The 18,899-nt window shown below is 50.2% G+C and overlaps 3 protein-coding genes across 3 annotated transcripts in view; 2 read left to right on the top strand and 1 right to left on the bottom strand.

Annotated features, from left to right (window-relative positions):
- Nucleotides 1-164: 164 nt before the first annotated feature.
- Nucleotides 165-1,920, bottom strand: LOC135905099 (CCA tRNA nucleotidyltransferase 1, mitochondrial). Its single transcript, XM_065436087.1, has one exon. The coding sequence runs from the start codon at nucleotides 1,729-1,731 to the stop codon at nucleotides 337-339; it is 1,395 nt and encodes a 464-aa protein (XP_065292159.1). The 5' UTR covers nucleotides 1,732-1,920; the 3' UTR covers nucleotides 165-336.
- Nucleotides 1,921-2,137: 217 nt separating this feature from the next.
- On the top strand, nucleotides 2,138-9,918 carry Dcps (Decapping enzyme, scavenger). Its single transcript, XM_065436090.1, has 4 exons — nucleotides 2,138-2,531; nucleotides 2,596-2,741; nucleotides 6,481-6,705; nucleotides 9,573-9,918. The coding sequence occupies exons 1-4, from the start codon at nucleotides 2,168-2,170 to the stop codon at nucleotides 9,840-9,842; spliced, it is 1,005 nt and encodes a 334-aa protein (XP_065292162.1). The 5' UTR covers nucleotides 2,138-2,167; the 3' UTR covers nucleotides 9,843-9,918.
- A 1,369-nt stretch (nucleotides 9,919-11,287) lies between these two features.
- Nucleotides 11,288-18,899, top strand: part of LOC135905096 (uncharacterized) — a 39,076-nt gene continuing 31,464 nt past the window's right edge. The window contains exon 1 of the mRNA XM_065436084.1: nucleotides 11,288-11,662. Coding sequence (XP_065292156.1) covers nucleotides 11,624-11,662 — 39 coding nt within the window. The 5' untranslated portion in view covers nucleotides 11,288-11,623. The remainder of the gene's footprint in view (nucleotides 11,663-18,899) is intronic.

Raw genomic sequence — 18,899 nt, 5'->3', positions numbered from 1 at the left:
TGTTGTTTCGACCTTTGACACAATGTCTGGAAACTTCTTGAGAAGCTCTTTGGGGGGCAGCATCTGTAGCGTGCTCGTGAACTGCTTATGTTTCAGCTTGATTCCTGCCTCACGGTGAGGAGCATGTTGCTGTCGGGGGTGTACCGCAAGCAACTTATCTCCACTGACAACACACTACATGACTCTTTCTTTACTTCAATATCTGTGAGGGAAGGCCTGATCACTCTGAACTCGGAAGCTGCTCCACAACTGCACATTTAGGTGGCCTCTGACCATGGCCCACTTCCTATTGCATGTTTCGTGGGCTCACCTAACAACCTCCAAGCTCGAAAAAGTTCAAGCTTTTTTCGATTTACTCGTTTTGACTTCGGCGAGAATGTCCGGAAGCTTCTCGAGGAGCTGTTCGGCAGTCATCGTGAAGTCGCTGTCGAACCACATCTCTTTCAGCCTGGCCAGCACCGTCGCAAACCTGGGCCCGCTCCTGAGGCCCCGCTCGAGGAGCATGTTGCCATTCACGGGAAACTTGGGTACGTCCCAACACCTGAATCGTTCCAGAAGCTCGGCGTCCGCGCGGTACTTGAGCACCTCGCAGATCCACTCCTGGACGTCTCCGACCTTGCCCTTGGTAGTGAACAGCAGCGCCTGGAAGGGTTTCAAGCGGTCCTCGAACGACTTCTTGTCCTCCCTGTGGGCGACTACGAACAGGGCCAAGTCGCGTTCGTACGCGGACAGCCTTAAGCGGTTGTGCATGTTCATCACCTCCGACTCGTTCTGCAGCAGAGCCGACAGGAGGGTCGTGGGCTGCGGTTCGAGCGGTGTCGACGCGTCGCAGACCTTGCAGAACTCGTGCAGGTCCGGGGAGTCCGGTAGGCCCAGGAAGGGCGCCGCGCCCACGTCGACGATGCGACACACGAGCTCCTTGCTGAAGTTGCCGACGAGTATCTTCTTGAGCTCCGTCCACAACCGCTCGCCCGATATGCGCGCGAGACCGCCGACGTTCTCTCGAATCGCGGTCAGCGTCTCCGGTTCGTGGCTGTCCGGCTCCACGGCTATGCGTCCGTAGAAGCGGAAGTAGCGCAGTATCCTCAGGTAGTCCTCCTGTATCCGCCGCGCGGGGTCGCCCACGAACGCTACGCGCCTCTTCTCCAGGTCTTCGAGGCCGTGGAAGTAGTCGTACACCGTGCCGTCGAGGCCCAGGAAGAGCGCGTTGACCGTGAGGTCGCGCCTGTTGGCGTCCGTGTGCCAGTCGGTGGTGAACTCGACCTCGGCGTGACGGCCGTCCGTCACCACGTCCACGCGCAGGGTCGTGACCTCGAAGTTTGTCTTGTCGTTGATGCGCGCCGTTATGGTGCCGTGCTTTTCTCCTCGGCTGTTGATCATGCGCACGCCTTCGTTGTCGAACATCTCTTTCATCTCGGTCGGCGTCGCGGTAGTGGCGAAGTCCAGGTCGTGCGGCTGCTTGTGCATGAGCAGGTCTCGGACGGCGCCGCCGGCGATGCGTAGCTCGTGGCCATGCCGCTTGAAGATGTCCACGAGCTCCTTCACTTCGGGCGTGAATAGCGCGCGGAACTGTGGGCTATCGAGCTTCATGGTTCGCGGCGACACGCGATCGCCGCCCGTGCACGATGCCGTTGTCGCAGTGCCGCGAAAGTCCACGCGGCGGGAGTAGTAACAGTGGCTGCACCGTCGCAAAACAGCGCCGACGATCTTGTGGCGCCAGGCCTGTAACATGAGACGGGGGTACTGGTAAGTTTTTCCTACGTCTCTTCTCGTCAGGAACTTTCAGGACGCATGTTTCTTAGCCACGGTACTGGTTAACCGCTGTGTAATGCACCAAACAAAACTGGCTCGCAACAGACTGAAATCACGCGGCAGTTGCTCCTCTGTGCAGTGGTGGCTTTGACTTTGGATTCGGTTGCTTTCGTACTCTTAAAATAAACTTTACACTATTTGTTTGCTTTTTTAATAATTACGAACGTAGGCTGCTATTGAACAAATGTTGTGAAAATTTCACGCAAAGCGACAGTTACATCTTAGAAATAAAAACAAATGTCGAAAGCCATGCACTTCAACGTCATGGCCGCCATATTTGAAAAATTGTAGCCAGACCGTGAGCCAGACTTTATTAGTGGCCAGTTTCGCTTTCTCCAGTAGCGTTGTTTAAAAAATGGCGGCGACAAGCGGCTCGGAAACGACGCTCGCTACGAAGCGAGTTGCCGGCGATCCAGAAATCGTCGATGATGCGAAAAAGGCGAAGCTCGACAATGCAGCAGCTGGGTTCCAGCACATTTCGTCTTTCAGTGATTTCAAGCCGCGCCGCGTATTGAGCGAAGACGCACGGACCAAGTTCATGGCTGTTGAAGGCACGTTCGGTGACTTGTCCGACACCGCTGCCGTTGTCGTCGTCGAAAAGACTCCTTTCAGCCGAGAAAACTACGAACTCGTTTTCACCGCCGACACGAAGCTGGAAGAGACCTTTCACAACGACATCTACTCGTCGTACGGAGGCAAAGTGACCGCAGCGTTGAACGGTGAGTTGGCCTATCGGGCGCCTTGTCGAGACGCCTTTTCAGTGTTGTCTTCCTTTCCTCGTAGGACTCACGGCCACTGTCATATTTCCGGCGACTCAAAAGCACGTGGACAAGTATCTCTTCAAGCCGCAGCACATGATCACCGAGACTCCAAAACTGTACAAAGAAGTGACAGAACCGTACATCGCTTTGCAACAGCTGTCTTTGCAGGTGGGATTCCGTTCTTGTGAATAGGCGGCTAGCGGATTTTCGTCCTCTCCCTGGGCGGTCGTATTTCAGCGTTGGGCGAACCGTTTTCGTCCAACGGTTTTGTCGTTTGTAGGCGAGAGTTTCATGCGCGGTCACGTCGTTGCATGTAAACCTCGCTGAGGCGCTACATTTACCTGAAGTTAGATTTCTAGTGGTGTTAAGGGGTGGCGACCCTCTCAGCGATGACACACACACATGTATATATATGTAAAAAGAATGACAAGTCTCACGAATCAGTGGTATCATGTGCTAGCGCCAAAGTGCTTAGGAGCATCGCCAGTAACTAGATAACTTAATTACTCGCGCCGTCATAGACGCTAAGTACGACTCACGTATTCCAAAGCATCCTGGTGGACAAGACAATTATACCTCTCTTGTTCGAATTTAGTTTATGGCCTAATAAATGTACATTTTGGGTGTCTGAGCAAGAAAACCAATAAAAGCTGCACTGTATATAGACAGTGTCGCATTAAGGCAGCTTATTACATTTCAAATTGGTAATTGTGTGAACTGTGAAGTTGTGTTCCCCGAGTGTTTGAACAGTGGTCACAAATTATAGTTACATATGCTATTTGCACTTCCGCGTAGCTTGCCTTGAACTTGGAGCTGAGGCACATTTTCGGGCCATGAAAACGCTGCTTCTGATTGTGAGGTACACAGGCGTTAACGAAACTTCGCGAATTGTTTCTGTGACAGTGTATCGAACAGGAACTTGACCGAAAACCCTGAAAATGCGGTATTTTTGCTCGAATCGGAACGTTACGATTATATTTGTTTTTTTTTTCACTCCGGGAGCGAAACCAAGAAGAAAAATGTAACAGTTTTCTGTTCAGGTTCGCCACTTTTTCTGGAGCTTTTCATCCATGCATTGCCTGCACCTATGGCTCAACTATGCCACCTAATTTGTAAATACGAGTCATCTTCCAGTGATGTTTCAGCGTATAGCTTCAGGGGCCGGACAAGGTGTTGTGTCAACGCGAAAATATTAGCGTGCATCCGACACGGCTACTAGCCAGACTGTGATGCAGACAAAGGACTTGAGTCGTGGAGCATAAATGCTTGTTGCTTGTCCTTATTATGACTTTGAACGAAAGGCACTGATGTCTTCGTTAGCGCCAATTAACAGCAGACCGTTGTTTCGAAAATTGTTTCTGGGCCATTGACCGCCATGAACACTGTCTTAAAATATTTAGTTAACGCATACTAGATTAACGCATACCTAGATTGAAGTCTGTCGATTATGAACGTGTATATAACTGCTGCCTACTGCCTGTCTTCGGTGCTCCTCGGTCCTCTATTTTTCTTCTCCTCCCTTTGCCCCTGAGCAGGCTGGAGGACTCAGCGTTTCCTCAGTGCCTCTCTCTCTCTCGCTGTCCCAATAAAACTTCGCGTCACCTAGATTCCAGCATTCGTGTTGAATCTGCATAATTCTTTTGTGCGGCTTTAACAACAGGGGCAATCTTTCAGTACAACTTAGCAGCAGCGTCAAGTTGTACAAAAAGAAATATGTGCTGGCTTCCTGTCATTATTCTTCGGTTATGCAAGTGAACTTCAACCGTTATTTTGCTTTCTTGCTCCGGAGTTGAACCGGAACTGTTAACCGTTTTCGGTGAACCGTATGGGCTGTTTGCGTGCTTATGAACTCACCGTGTATGTCATAATTATCCAGCACCTGAAGTGCATGCCAGGCGACCTGCCAGGCAATCATCTTCAGCGTATCATTAAAATTTGATTCTCTCTGAGGCTGTAGGCTCCAGAGGTGCGGTGGCCTAATCGCATTGCGCCGCTACGTACGTGTTGGCGTTACCAAAATTTAAGGAAAAACCAGTAGTCTGCGGCTCTAACTATAGTTGCTGGAATAGTCACTTGTCACGTTATCGATTTACTCTTCGTTTTTTTTTTTTCTGACAAATGTACCAGCACCCTAAATTCAAACGCGAACAATTCCGGAACTACCCCATTGTGTTCCAGGTTGACCTACACAAGTAACAGTGGACGAATTCTAATTATAAAACATGTGCTTCTTTACTACTACTACTTACTTAGAACCTGGCCACAGAGCCATTACACGAGGCCCTTTCAAGCAACTACATTAACAGGTATTCTGGTTAATAGGGGTGTTTAACAACTCCGGCGATTTTCCGATATCTACTGATCTTGATAAAATTTTGAATATACGTTCTCTTTTACATTCTGATTATCTGTGCCAAACAATATGGCTGCAAGTCATTTAGTTTTCCTGAAAATGAATTTTAAAGATTGGTTACGTTCCCGACTCGTGACTTTTTACTGGCCACCCTGCGTTTGTGACGCCAAAGACTACACCACCACTGTTGCTGAAATCGTCGCTTAAATCGCCGCTGTTTCGTTCGGAAACTCTGTAAAAGCTCCCTGTGTCGTCAGGAGACATCATCAGCTTTGCTCCTTTGGCGTTACGCCGCGCGTACTGCAAGTTTAGCACGCGTTCTGCGTGTTTACGTTGTGGTTGTGTAGGATCTGACGTCGCCGACTGATCGTGACGTCACACGAAGCAGCTACCCGTTTCAGTTTGTGTGTATCTCGCTTATTGGTTATTTAAAATGATTGATGAATTTCTAAGCAAAGTGAACCACGCTACCGGTGACAGGGCTGTGAAGGCAATTTGAAAATGACAATATCCCAATATGGTTTAAAAACGCTGGAGTTCACCTTTAAAATGTGCGGCTGCAGCGACGGCTCTCTCTGTATAGTGGAAACAGATCTCCAAGGCTATGCTTTTGCTGCCTGCATGCGCAGGAAGCTATTCGGGAGCTGGAAAATCCTGACAGACGGCGTGTGTTGAACATCACCTATTAGGGCTTTTCTGTAGTTGTTGTTGTTGTTGTTTACCAATTGAACTTAGTGCAGGCTCGTGTAGACTAATGTGATGTCGGGCAGAGGCTATGAAGTCGTGTGCTGCACTCGACTGGCTGGGCTGTGGCCAATCGGAGCAGACAGCGCGTCGTCTTCTGCATCAGAACGCGAAAAGCGCCCGTCTCCGCACTTCGCCTGACTTCGCACTTACTGGCTGCGTATATGCCCTTGACTGAAATGGAACGCCAACGTACGAGTTTCGTTTCGTGAACAAATCTAGACAATCTGCAGCGAAATACACCGCCGATGTGCTGTGCACGAAGACAGCTTCTCAGTGCGTATATAATACAGCGCGGAGTCTGAAACAGCCCGCACCATCTGTGAGTAAGATAATTTTATCTTCTTGGAAGATTAGGTCACTTTCCTCTGTGACACATGGTCACGCCAGCACTTCGCTACCGGCTTTGACGCGAATGTTCACTATCGTCGCTATATCAACGCCGACATTCGCAGACAGAATGGCGCCACGCGTTTGGAACGCCAGCCTGCTTGCTTGTCGTCTGTTGCTACACTCATCGAAATGACAGTGCAGAAGGTGTAGTTTTCATGCTACACAACAGCTATAAAAATGGCTTCGTGTAGGTGGGCGGAGCTACACTTTTCTATACCAAGTAAAAAGAAAAATGGTGACTTCCTACACTCGTGTAGACTTTGTATGTGAAAAGAAAATAGCCTTTTTATATCCTGCTTGTGCTTCAATTAACGCTGATCGTAACATCCTAATGCCAGCGCGGCGCGCCGCCCGATTTCGGAGGCCATCGTTGCGCGCCACACAACGCTTTACACTTTTTTCCGCCCTCGGCGCCAGTGGGTCTACAACATCCTCGAGCACAAGAAGGAGTCTGAGCGGATTCTGTACGAGGACCCGGACCCGGAAACGGGTTTCATCTTACTTCCGGACATGAAGTGGGACACTAAGCAGCCCGAGAACCTGTACGTGCTCGCCATCTGCCACAAACGGGGCATCAGGTCGCTCAGGGACCTGAAACCCGACCACCTGCCGCTGCTGCGCAACGTCAACGAGAAAGTCAACGTAAGCCTTTCTTTCTTTTTTCTTTTGTAATGCGAAAGCGTTATGTGCCCCATGGAGCGGGAAACCTGATGTGCGCCGTTAATTGTTATATCCGATGGTACCGAAACCCACGTGACCAAGTGATGACGTCACATGCCCGCGGCGCTGCACCTGCTGCGGCACGCGCTGCGAAATCACACGATGGATAGCCGCGGCGTCGGACAGACGCCGTGGCCCACTCCCAAAATTGGATTAGTGTGGATTAAGGTCGGTACAAGTTACAGCAAGGCTGATTAAGGTGGAGTTTTAATTTAACGTGATAACTTAGAGAAGTCCTAATCTTTCGCATTCAAATGACGTAAGGATACTTAAGTGGCTCAATCTTTTGCTTGTCCTAGCCTATATGACTTTAAAGGTCAACTGCAACGAAAGTTTGGACTGCGTAAAGAGAGGCTGGTTCCAGGCACCACCTCCACCAGCAAGCACTTCCACCAAGGTGTTAGGTAAATGAAACAAAAGCTGTGGCTATTTGTACGACGTGCTTTTTTATTATATTCCGAGATGATTTGCCGCAAGGCATATTGGGGATAGGATGTACTTACACGTAAAGAGGAAGCTCTGAACTTGTTATTCTTGCCTTTAACCTATTGCACGTACCGACGAGGGACGGTTGGACAAGCTTCGCAATGGAAACATGATGCAGCGCTTTGTTTGCCGCGAACTGCGTGACCCGTATTACATATGTTAGAAAATACAGAAGTCGCAGTTCCGCCCGAAAGGCGAAGCATCGATTGCGATAGCAAATTACTGGACAGCCATACGAAGTAAGGATAGTAGTTTTACCTGCTGTATAAACACTTAAACATTCGCTTACTAACTAAATTAACAAGCATGGTGTCACGCGCGCACAGGCAAACGTAAGACACACCTCACTCGATGAGCGCAGACACTCGGTGTCAAAACGCTGGCGTGAAGAAGAGCGGCAGCGGCAGCGAGCGAATCGACCTTCGTGCTACCTCTCGCTTCAGCGCGAACTAAGCGGCGAGAACACAGCGCACACGAAGCTATCAGCACTCGGCGCACCTAGACTCTGTACCCATCGCAGTTTGCTCTCAAGATAGGGCCCGCGCGGCTGACTCAACTCATGGCATATCGCTTTCACCTCAAGGTTCGTGCACCCGCGCCCAGCCGCACCATACGCAGCCGCCGCTTTCGCTTACGTCATACGCTTACGCCGCTGGAGTCTGACCGCATCGGATAAAGCGGGATGCGGCGATTACTAGTCCAGCACCTTTGCCAAGAATGCTTCAATAATACGCTGTAAGTCACTTATAACCGATTTAGCCGAAGCGAAATTCCGTTGCAATTGATCTTTAACCTTCGATATGACGAAGTTTCAATGGGATCGGAGTTTTGTTTGTATATTCGATATCCGTCATAAAAGTATAAGATAAAAATCGACAATCTTCATTGTTTTCAGCCACAATGCAGTACGCCGCTGCAACAGTCTTTTTGTCATTCTTTTTTTGCTCACTTTCTTTAAATTCGTATTGTTAGTTTGCACTTCACCATATAAGTCCTGTTCCTTCGTGTCTGTATCCGTTGTTCAGCTTAGCGTCGCTTCTAGCGCGTAGAATGTGGATGTTCAGCAACCGCTTTTCAAGCCTTGTCGCTGAAAAGTATTCGTCGAGGCTGGTTTTCCCACAATAAGAGGCATGATGAGGAGCAACCCGGCTCGCTCATTGGTTTCACTTTAGTGGTATAACCTGTGTATTGGATATATTCATGTACAGTGCTCACGGAATGAAACGCGACAGGCAGCATTTAGTAAAACCCTGCACATGTGCAAAGTACTCAAGAGTACCATGTCATGTTGCTAGGAATCTGGTCACCAAAGGTGACGTGGACTCCGATCTAAGCGTACGCGCCAAAATTACGTCAATGTGTCACGAGCTGCAGCCGGTGAAAATGAAAGTATGCGCATTAATTAGGCCTAAATTGACGCGTTTCATTCCGTGAGCACTGTACGCGCGTAGCCGAGAAGATGGATCGACAGCAATTGTAAACGCCGGCGTATTGTGCGGCGCATTTTCAGCAGTCCCTGACAGTCAGTCAGTCTCTGGGGGCTGATTTGTTTCGGTTTTGGAAATTGCATTATTTCCCCAAACGCAAACGATGACACACTCAATTGCTATTGTTGATGATACATTCAATTGCTATTGTCTAATTGCACCTTGCGACTTTTAGTTCAAGTGACGCGTCCACCCCCTTAAAAGTCCAGAAGTACTGTTCTCGCTAGTTCACTTTCGGTGCCAACGCTTTCACTAAGTGCTGATTGACTTTTGTCGTCGGAAGCGGCTTACGTGGCAAAAATACAAATAAGAATAAATGAAATGACACCTCTCTTGTCAGGGCTATTTTCGTGTCGGGTAATTCTAGTTTTATCGAGCGCATCGACAGGAATAGCATGACACGAGTGAGCTGTTCCTGTCCTGAGGTTCTGAGGTTAGTCGCGCAAAGGGGAAGTATTCGCCAAAAATAATTTACCGAACGTACGACACCCCGGGCCCTCTCTCCGCATCCCAGTCTAAAGAAGCGGAATTGTAAGGGTTTCAATAGTTAAGTGATGATAATAGAGTTTATGACAATGCGGATGGCTCATCGGTCTACTTGGAACATAGCGCAGCGCCCCACCCTACCTTGAAGGCCATGACACCGGGTCGTGCCTTATACCTTCATTTACGTACATCACCGTGTAAAGTTAAAAACAATGGAAGGCCCGGTATTACGGCCTCCGAGATCTGTCGGTGCGCGCGGTTGTGCTAAGAATTCCGGAGGCCACGCCTCGCCAGTTATGTAACACGTACTCCATTTCCTCACTCACCCAGGCGGCGTTGGCGCTGCAGTTCGGGGTTCCTTCGCACCGATTGCGTGGCTACCTGCACTACCAGCCCTCGTACTACCACCTGCACGTGCACTTCTCAGTGCTGGGCTTCGATGCGCCCGGCACGCAGGTCGAGAGGGCACACCTGCTCACCTCGGTCATCGCGAACCTGGAGGCGTACCCGGACTACTACGGGCATGCCACGCTGGGCTTCACCGTCAAGGAGGGTGACGGTCTGCACGCCAAGTACAAGGAGGCCGGCTACTTCGATTAGCGACTCCCAGGCAGAGATGATATCCCTCTATATTTTCTTCTTTGTACACAACACGACGATGGTTCACAACAACGCCTCCTCGTGCATCTTTATTCGAGGGTGATATCACTGGCACAAACACTTTGGAGTTACTTCCGCGGGCCTTCTGTCCATGGAAGGACTGAAGACGGTATAGTGGAGTACCTGCGTTCTCCGTTGCAGTCACGCCAAGTGCTGCATAAATGCTGTACTCGGCCGATAGGTGGCGCTGAGGACCGTTGTGGGTTTAAAGCCCTTTAAACTTCGTAAAGTAGCACCACGCTTTGAAGAATGCCGCCTCCTCCTCGCGCGCTCTGGCCGAGTCCGACGCCGCGTCGCTATTGGCCTAATAGCATCACGTGGGACCTCGCGCCTTGCTTCAGCGCCATTTTTGCTCGAGAAATGTCTACGGAGTGGCGAGGAGCGCATGTTGGCGCCGCTGCTACGCTCGAGCAGTGTAGGTGGCGCCACAGTCGAGGAGGGAGCGTAAAAGAGAGAAGAAACGAGGAGGGGTGAAGGCGGAGGAAGAAAGTGTCGCTGCTTTACGACGTTTAAGGGGTTTCTATGTGGGCTCTAGGGTGCTTCGATGCAGTCTCTCCGTAGCAGGGGAGGAGGACTGCGTGGAGCACGCTATTTGTGGTACGTTTCGCAACAATCCGCAGCCACCACGGAGTGGGAGGCTACAAGGCGTGGCTCTGGTGCACCGAGCAGACAACGCTGTGACGGCGAAACCACATATAGCAGAACGATCACGCAGTTGTTGAAGTTCTGGTTGGCTGGACTGAGCAGTGCGTCCGCAGCAACCAGGCTCAACAACCAATCAGCACTTCAGCAGCAGGCGAAGTGGACATGTCCACTTGGTGGATGGATGGATGGATGGATGGATGAAAAACTTTATTACGGTCCTTTAGGGCGCGCACTAGCGCGCAGCGGGCCGCTCCCACGTCAGGACAGAGAGGTCGAGTCTCTCCGCCGCGTAGCGGGCCCGTTGGACAGCCCATAACTGTTCTTCGAGGTTGGGGCTGTGTAGGACCGCATCCCAACGTGAAGAAGTGTTGTTTTCATCGCTGTGTAAGTGGACTCTTACAGAATACCTCCCTTGGGCGAATATTTACGTATTGACTAGCGCACATTTTTTTTTTCTCACTGGTGACCGTTTCTCAACGCCTAACCATTGTTACAGAGTTACCGCTCGGCACAAGACGCGCCTACATGCATCAGAACTGTCCTGAATGTCGTTGGGCAATTCAACGCCGAAAGGATCTAATCAGATTGCGTGAGCGGCGCGTGATAGTTGCGTACATTCTGGAACGTGTACCGCTACGCTGGAATCTGCGAACATCTCGTAGACGTGGCTGAAAGTCTGCTTGCCATCGGCGTGACGTCATGCGCGTCGCGTTTCTTTCGTAGTTCATCCATCTGGCAGTAGGCGACGAGCCGCCGCGGCTTCGGAACGCGCGCTTTTGTGATTGTAGCACGTCGCGCTTGTGCGGCCTCGGCCGTGTGATGATTGCGCTCTATTTCGCGGTGCCTGTGTGGTTCTGCAACTTTGCGAAACGGGAGAGAGCGCTCGTCCTGGTCGTCTTGTATCCTTCCGTGCCCCCCCCCCCCCTTTTTTTTTGCGCTGCCGCTTTTTCAAAGGCCACTGGCCATACCATTTAAGTGTCGTGTGCAAAGGTGCCGCGATAACTGCCCTAACCAGCCGCTGCTGCCATGTGTCATTCTCGAAGGAAGACAGCCGCCATCAGGAGTGGCTATGGGCGATGCCGTGGAAGGAATGTGAAGCGATGAGCTCTACAGAGGTAGGTGAAGTTATTTCTCGCAGCTTTTCGATACGTAAAGCACCAGTTGCTTCAAAAAAAGAAAGATTATGCTGGCGACAGCGAACCACACTTTCGTCAGATTTTTTTAACAGTGTTTCTCTCGGCAGTTTCTAAGGAAAGAAAGAAAATCAGTGGCGATTCAGCGGTAAATCTGAGACATGCACTAGCGTTACGTTACGTTATGCTGCGCGTGCCAGGGGTGTATAAGATCGGCTCTGCAAGCCCCAACCCACGCACCAGTCCGGGTTCTAGCTTTGGTGTCCCCGTTGCCGCTTTGGTGTCCTGGAGGCACCGCCGATAATGCGAAATAATGACTCGTTGTTACAATTGGTAAAAACACATGGTTGAATAAATATAATTATCTCCAGCCGCCAACTTGTGACTCTAAGTTCAGCACTACCGCGCCCCGCGACTTCTGCAACACCAGTCAGAACGTTGCCTCTGAAGCTACGTCGGACAGACATGCCAAGGCGCTCTGCCTTCTACATCTTCAATATATGCGACCCGGGCTCTACTACAGTCGCAAGCTATGATCCGCCACGACTGACTTAGCACGAGCGCCGCAGGTGCGAGACAGTCTGTCCGGCACAGCGGTCGCCAAATCGGGCGTCAGTACCAGGTGTTTCACCTATTTCAAGCCAGCGTCCGAGCGTAAACAAACTCTGCCCCACTCCGCAATGCCGGAATGCCTAGGGACGTAGCTTAGCGCGTGCCTACAACACGCGCTAAGAAACCTCCCTAGTGCCTAGGCAGAGTCATATTCAAGGAGGAAAAATCCCCATATTTTCTCTTTCGCGCCCGTTTTTACTCGCGCATGCGCACAAACGGCTGGCGATCCCTCAAATGAACGTCCCGTGGCCTGAACCGCGTCCAACGAAAAGCAGATAGCGTCATCTAACGGTGACGAAACTAACTTCGCTTTCCGGCGGTACGTTTCAATTTTTTTTCCAGCATTTAGCCCTCCGAAGTGGGGCTGCGGTCCTTACACGAGGGTGGCCTTTGCGAGTATATACGGTATGAATAAAACCTCCGACGTTAACACTCTTCAGCATAATATAAGAATAGTGTAATGCGTGGTTTAATGACTCTTAAAAGTAACAAAACTTCTCTAGTTTCTTTTCATCGAAGCCAGTTCTACCCTACTTCTCAATACTTAATTAACAAGACATTAATTTCCCCACTTGATTCTTCAGATTACTTATGCATCACCTCAATTCATTATCTTTATTGGTCAGAGCATATAACGAAAATAAGTCGCTAAGCTAACCACGTTATGGATTACTTACATCGCTCTTTGGTACTCGCTACTCCACCTGTAAAGCTACTAGCATACATAATTACAACGGTGCGATCGAAACTAGAATACGCATGCGCAGTTTGGATCCTCATATAACCTTTTTACTTCACCCGAATGCATTCAAAATCGTGCAGCCAGATTTCTTTATAATGATTACTCCTACTATAGCACCGGGTCCCAACTAAAACTTCGAGGTAATCTCCACGACTTCGACCTAACGCGCAAAATTGCAAGGTTATGCCTGTATATCATAAATTTCATAACTCCTCTAGCTACCAGCCAATCTGCAGTCTTTCCCGTACATCGTCACTCTTGGCGCATACGTCACGTGAAAGACTTATGTCCTCCACTCGCGCGTACTTCGCATGATAACTCCTTTTTTCTCCGGTGAACAAGGGGCTGTAATGATCTAACGGAAGAAGTTGTGCGCAACTCCAGAACAGCGCAGTTCCAAGGCCACGATCGAATACATCTACATAAGCCCGCCGTGGTTGCTTTCTGGCTTCGGTGCTGTGCTGCTAAGCACGAGGTCACGGGATCAAATCCTGGCCACGGCTACCACATTTCGATGGGGGCGAAATGCAAAAACACCCGTGTACTTAGATTTAGGTGCACGTGCAAGAAACCCAGGTGGTCAAAATTTATCCGGAGACCCCCACTACGGCGTGCCTCACAATCAGATCGTGGTTATGGCACGTTATACCCCATAATTTTTTCAGACATTTATGTTCACTTAACAAGACCGCGTACCCCTCACGTAATAGCCCTAACAGGGGAATTCAAGGAATTGATAAATAAAGGAATGAATAAACAAAAAATCGCATAAGCACCGGCGATACCTCTCCTATTCATCGCCGCCCGTTCGACAGGTCTATTGAGGAGTGTGAATTATGATGAGGATTATAGTACGTTGGTTCCTTTTTATTAAAGAGGCACAGACCGGCGTTTAAAAGGAAGTTTTCAACGAGTCGTTCTCTCGCGTCGCATGGTGTCTCCCCACATCGTGTTATGCGCGTTAAAATCTCCGACGAGTATGTAAGGCTCGGGAAGCTGATCAGTGTGGCTGTAGAGGACTACTTTCTCGAGATGATGGTTCGGGGGTATCTAAAAGACACACAGTTACTAATCTAATAAAATGAAATGGTAATTAAGGAAAGAATATAAGTTAGCTCAAGCTGCAACAGAATGGTGGCACCATCTATCACGGTTACAGCGAAAACGTGGTGTTCACTGTAACAGTGACAGATGGCGCCACCGTTCCGTTGCAGCAAAATCGATCCTTCTTCGTCAAGTATGAACGCACAACAGCTTGCCGAAGTCTCCCTGATCGAGGGTGCGAAAAGAGAACACATAGATAGCACACATAAAGTCGAACCTTGATATAACGAAGCGTCAGGCATAACGAAATAAAGGTGTCTCATGGCGGATAATTTGTTATAACGAGCTTCGGTTGTAGATACACCATGTGACTTTGTAGCCTGTGCAGAACAGCACTATAGTCATAGAACGAAGGTGAAATAGTTGTTTGCTCCCACTCTGTCACTATTTTGATGCTGCTGCAGTTCAACAATGAATTCGAGATTGAAGCTATCGCCCTATAATACACGTAATTCAGCGTCTGAGAAAATTCCTTGCAACAAGGTTTTACAACTTTATGATTGACCGTAACATACCGTATGATTATGTAATGGTGCACAGATGGATGCCGAAGACGACCAAAAAAAAAAAACGGCAGTGTTCTAGCGAATCACGATGATGTTTGCCTATGCCCGCAGCCTCCTGATCGCGTCATGTACCACCTGCTTACCTTCTTAGTTCGAACAGATCGTTTTAAAAAAGTTGACTTTGAAAAAGTTGAAAAAGTTGAAGTTTAAAGAAGTTCACTTTACGGGAAAAGTTGTAATTGCGAAATTGAATTGCGAATGTCTGCCTCTTCAGGTGTAATCCACGGGAACAGGTCGAATTGCGTTGTAGAATTGCGCTCCTTCTTGCTCATTGTTTCCTCATTTCACATGTGCATCGTTTATAACTGTAGTGTCGTGCCGTTATCGGGGCGATCCTATCGCCGGCCCTGTCTGGTTGAATGTCCCGTAACTGCTGCTCAATTCGGTGCACTGTATTGGTGAAGGCCTCGGATTCGCGTTGCGTCCGCTCACGCGGAAGTGCTATCTGGACAGCATGATCGAACGTCAGTTTGTCACCCTCGAGCAGCAATCGCTCCCGGAACCACGGGCACGTGACACCGGCTACAAACTGCTCACACATCTTTTCGTCGGCTTGAGTGGCGAAATCGTCAAAGAGCCGCCAAGTCGCGAATTGCGATAGCGAAGTCAGTGACGGGCTGTCCCTGCAGTTGCCGACGTTCACGGAATCGACGGCGTTGCGGGCGAATGTTGCAAGGGGCGGCGAAATGCCTCGTTAGCATCTCGAGGGCCACGTCGTACTCGTCGGGTAAGCGTGTGGCTTCTGCGGTTGCGTCGTGCGGCAGCGTCTGCGTCCCGGCAGCTGTGGCGGTTTCCGTCCCGGCAGTTGGGCGTGGCAGCGGCTGCGGCGCTCGGTTGCTCTATCTTGGTTTACAGCGTACTCGGCGGAAGCGCGTCGAAAATTCGCTGTCCTTCGATCCTTCAGACGGTGCAGCAAAAGTGCTCGGTGGCGGGGTGCGGATAGTTCGGTTCACTCCGTACGCCAGTAAAAATGTCTCAAATAGGCGTATCCAGCGGGGCCATGGCACAGCCGGTGTGCCAGGGGTGTCAATGAATGGGGCGGTGGCGAAATCCCGGTGGAAAACATCTTCGTTGCCAGATTGTCGTGTCGCTGGCCCAGCAACACGGAGGCTACACCACTGCCGGCTCCATGCCGATAACAACCTTTAAAATGGACCTGGCATCGGCCTACTATCAAGTTGTGCTCCGCCCAGAAAACAGAGACCTAATTGCGTTCATTACACATGAGGGCATGTTCAAGTTCAAGAGCGTATGCTTCGGTTTGGCGTCAGCACCGGCTGCATTCCAGCAGATCATGACGAAGATTCTTGAAGGCTGCAAAGGGGTCTTGTGCTACTCGGACGACATAATCATTTTTGGGAAGACTGAGAGCGAACACACAGAACCTGAAGCAAGTCCTTGAAGGAATGACCGAAGCTGGGCTCAAGCTTAACTAGAAATGCCTCTTCAAAACATCGGAGCTGTCTTTCTTAGGACATCGAGCCAGCGCAGAGGGTATAGCACCGCTCCAGACCAAGGTTGACGCGATCGTCAAGGCTCTGGCGCCCACAGATGCAGCCACGCTACGCTCATTTTTAGGGCTAGATGAATACAATGCCAAGTTTTCCCACGTGTGGCAGATGAGGTAGAGCCAATGTACCGTCTGCTACGCGAAGACTTAACCTTCGGCCGGGGCAACGCCGCAAAAAAAAGTTTCACGAGAATAAAAAAAAAACTCCTAGCATCTCGAAACGTCCTGCGAATGTTTGACCCGACGCTGCCCGTCATTGTCTAAACGGATGCATCTGCATACGGCCTGGGCGCCTCATTGCAACAAGTAGAGGGGTCCCACATCATGCGAACTGTGGCATTTGCATCGCGAACATTAACAGAGACAGAACGAAAATACTCAACTGGAGAGCGTGAAGCCCTGGCCTGTTTATGGGGCTGTGAGAAGTGGCACGTTTATCTCTGGGGCCGGCCGTTCACTGTATTGACAGATCAGCAGGCTCTGTTCGCCTTGATCTCGTCCCGGAGTACAGGACAGTGGCCCCTTCGCATGGCAAGGTGAACCGCACTACTGCGCAACAACTTCAAAGTCCAGTACCGCAGCGGAGCCCACAACCAAGTAGCAGATGCCTTGTGCTGACGACCTGTTCCAGAAACAGAAGGTGGCTTCCAAGTCGATGAAGAGGTTGCGTTTTTAGTTACATCGCCTGTACATCTAGATGATATTAGTGTTGCTACCGCTGAAGATGGCATACTATAGCAGGTCACGAAATTCATCCAGTCATCATGGCCAACCCGGAGAACACTTCCGACGGAACTGTCGCCCTACCATGATGTACGGGAGGAGATTTCTGTAGTGGATGGGCTTGTTTTGCGCACAGAACGTGTTTTGGTACCTGCCAAGCTAACTGGTATCTTCTTCCAATTAGCCCACGAGTCCCACCCGGGAATAGTCAAGACCAAGCAACGCATTAGGGAAAAGTACTGGTGGCTGTGTTTTGACAAGCAAGTGGACACCGCCATCCGAAGCTGCACTGGTTACTAAGCCTCGGACACATGCGCAAAGAACTTACAGGCACCGCTCCAGCCTGTCCCACTGCCTGACAGGCCCTGGAACAAAGTGTAAATAGACATCATGAGGCCCCTTGAACGTGCACTAACTGAATGTCGGTTTGTCATTGTAGTGGTGGACTACTCCACATGGCCAGAGATTGCATTCTGCAGTGACATCACTTCACGCACGGTGATCAACTTCCTGCTTGGTATCTTTGCACGAGAAGGTTACCCTACAAAACTAGATTCGGATAACGGCCGACAGTTTACGTCCAGTGAATTCGAGTGTTTGCTAGAGGACAGGGGTATTAAACATTTCTTGTCTGCAGTTTACCACCCTCAAGCCAGTGGCATGGTGGAAAGGTTCAACAGGGTCCTTAAATCATATATACATACATAACTCTCTCTACTTGAGCAGCGACCCATCGAGGCCACCGTTACAGAATACCTGGGTAATTACCGCAACCCCCCCCCCCCCCCCTAGCGCCACTGGTCGGTCGCCAGCATTGTTGCTCCATGTACATCACATGAGGACATCGTTAAATGTCATCGGCGAGCCAACCGCAGACTTCGCGCCCACCCCACCCAGGAACTGCGTAGACTTCGGCGCCATGTATACGATTACCAACAAAGAAACAAGGCGTATTCAGACAAGCGAAGAGCAGCCAGGGCGCCCAAATTCAAAGTGGGTGCCTACGTGCGTGCCCAACGTGCTGTACCTTAAATGAAAGGCACCCTCAGTTTTGGTGCTTCACTCAAAATTCTGAAACGCATAGGACGTTGGTCATTCCACCACGAGGACGGCCGGACGTGGAACGCCTCTCAATTGTACGCTGTGCCTCACGAAGCTGTACAAGAAGCAATGGCGAGACAAGAATCCCTGCGGGGGGACATGGACATAGACATGCCGGCACTCAACACCAGAACTTGGACACCGTCCTCAGGAACACAGAGCACCACATCCCAAAGAACACCAACGCCTGATGACGCACAGTCTCCAGAACCGCTGGTGTCACCACTGCCTCCTTGCACGCCGAGCCAACCTACACGGCTAGGGAGTCCACTAGCTGGAACCATGACCTCTGGACTGTGTGCTGATCGTGGTGGCGAACCGGGAAACTCTCATCAGCCAGCAGAGTCAGGGCTCCGCCGTTCTACACGGGAGCGAAGACCGCCAGCAAAGTTCAGGGATTATGTGCAATGAACACACTGATTGCAGTGACCTTATTAGGCAATCGCGACCAGTGACTTTACTATAAATTTGTTAGCGCAATAACTTAGATGGCCGCCACAAGCAGTGACGGTTTTTTTGGTTGTATGCCTATAACCTGCGTTCTCTTTTTGAGGGAGGGCCAGATGTAGTGTCGTGCCTTCGCAACAGATGGCACTGCCGACGTGACGCAGGTCACATAGCAACACGGAGGTTACACCACTGCCGGCTCCATGCCGATAACAATCTTTATTCCGGTGAACGTAACTTATATACAAGAGCGCTGTGGCGCCATCTATCACGTGTGACCTGCGTCACGTCGGCAGTGCCATCTGTTGCGAAGGCACGACGCTACAATAACGAATAGCGCTATGTCCCATATGCGTTTTACTAAAAAAAAAAAATATTTTTCGGACTAATTAAAGCACATGACATACACGATAT

The sequence above is a fragment of the Dermacentor albipictus genome, chromosome 6 (genome assembly GCF_038994185.2).
Source record: "Dermacentor albipictus isolate Rhodes 1998 colony chromosome 6, USDA_Dalb.pri_finalv2, whole genome shotgun sequence".
In the NCBI taxonomy this organism is placed as follows: domain Eukaryota; kingdom Metazoa; phylum Arthropoda; class Arachnida; order Ixodida; family Ixodidae; genus Dermacentor; species Dermacentor albipictus.
Note: the sequence above shows the minus strand (reverse complement) of the source record. Positions and strands in the feature narration are given on the sequence as shown.

Coding starts and splice junctions, on each gene's coding strand:
- Dcps (XM_065436090.1), top strand. CDS start 2,168: ATGGCGGCGACAAGCGGCTCGGAAACGACGCTCGCTACGAAGCGAGTT. Junction 2,532..2,595: donor AGTGACCGCAGCGTTGAACG/GTGAGTTGGCCT, acceptor CTTTCCTCGTAG/GACTCACGGCCACTGTCATA. Junction 6,706..9,572: donor ACGTCAACGAGAAAGTCAAC/GTAAGCCTTTCT, acceptor TCACTCACCCAG/GCGGCGTTGGCGCTGCAGTT.
- LOC135905099 (XM_065436087.1), bottom strand. CDS start 1,731: ATGTTACAGGCCTGGCGCCACAAGATCGTCGGCGCTGTTTTGCGACGG.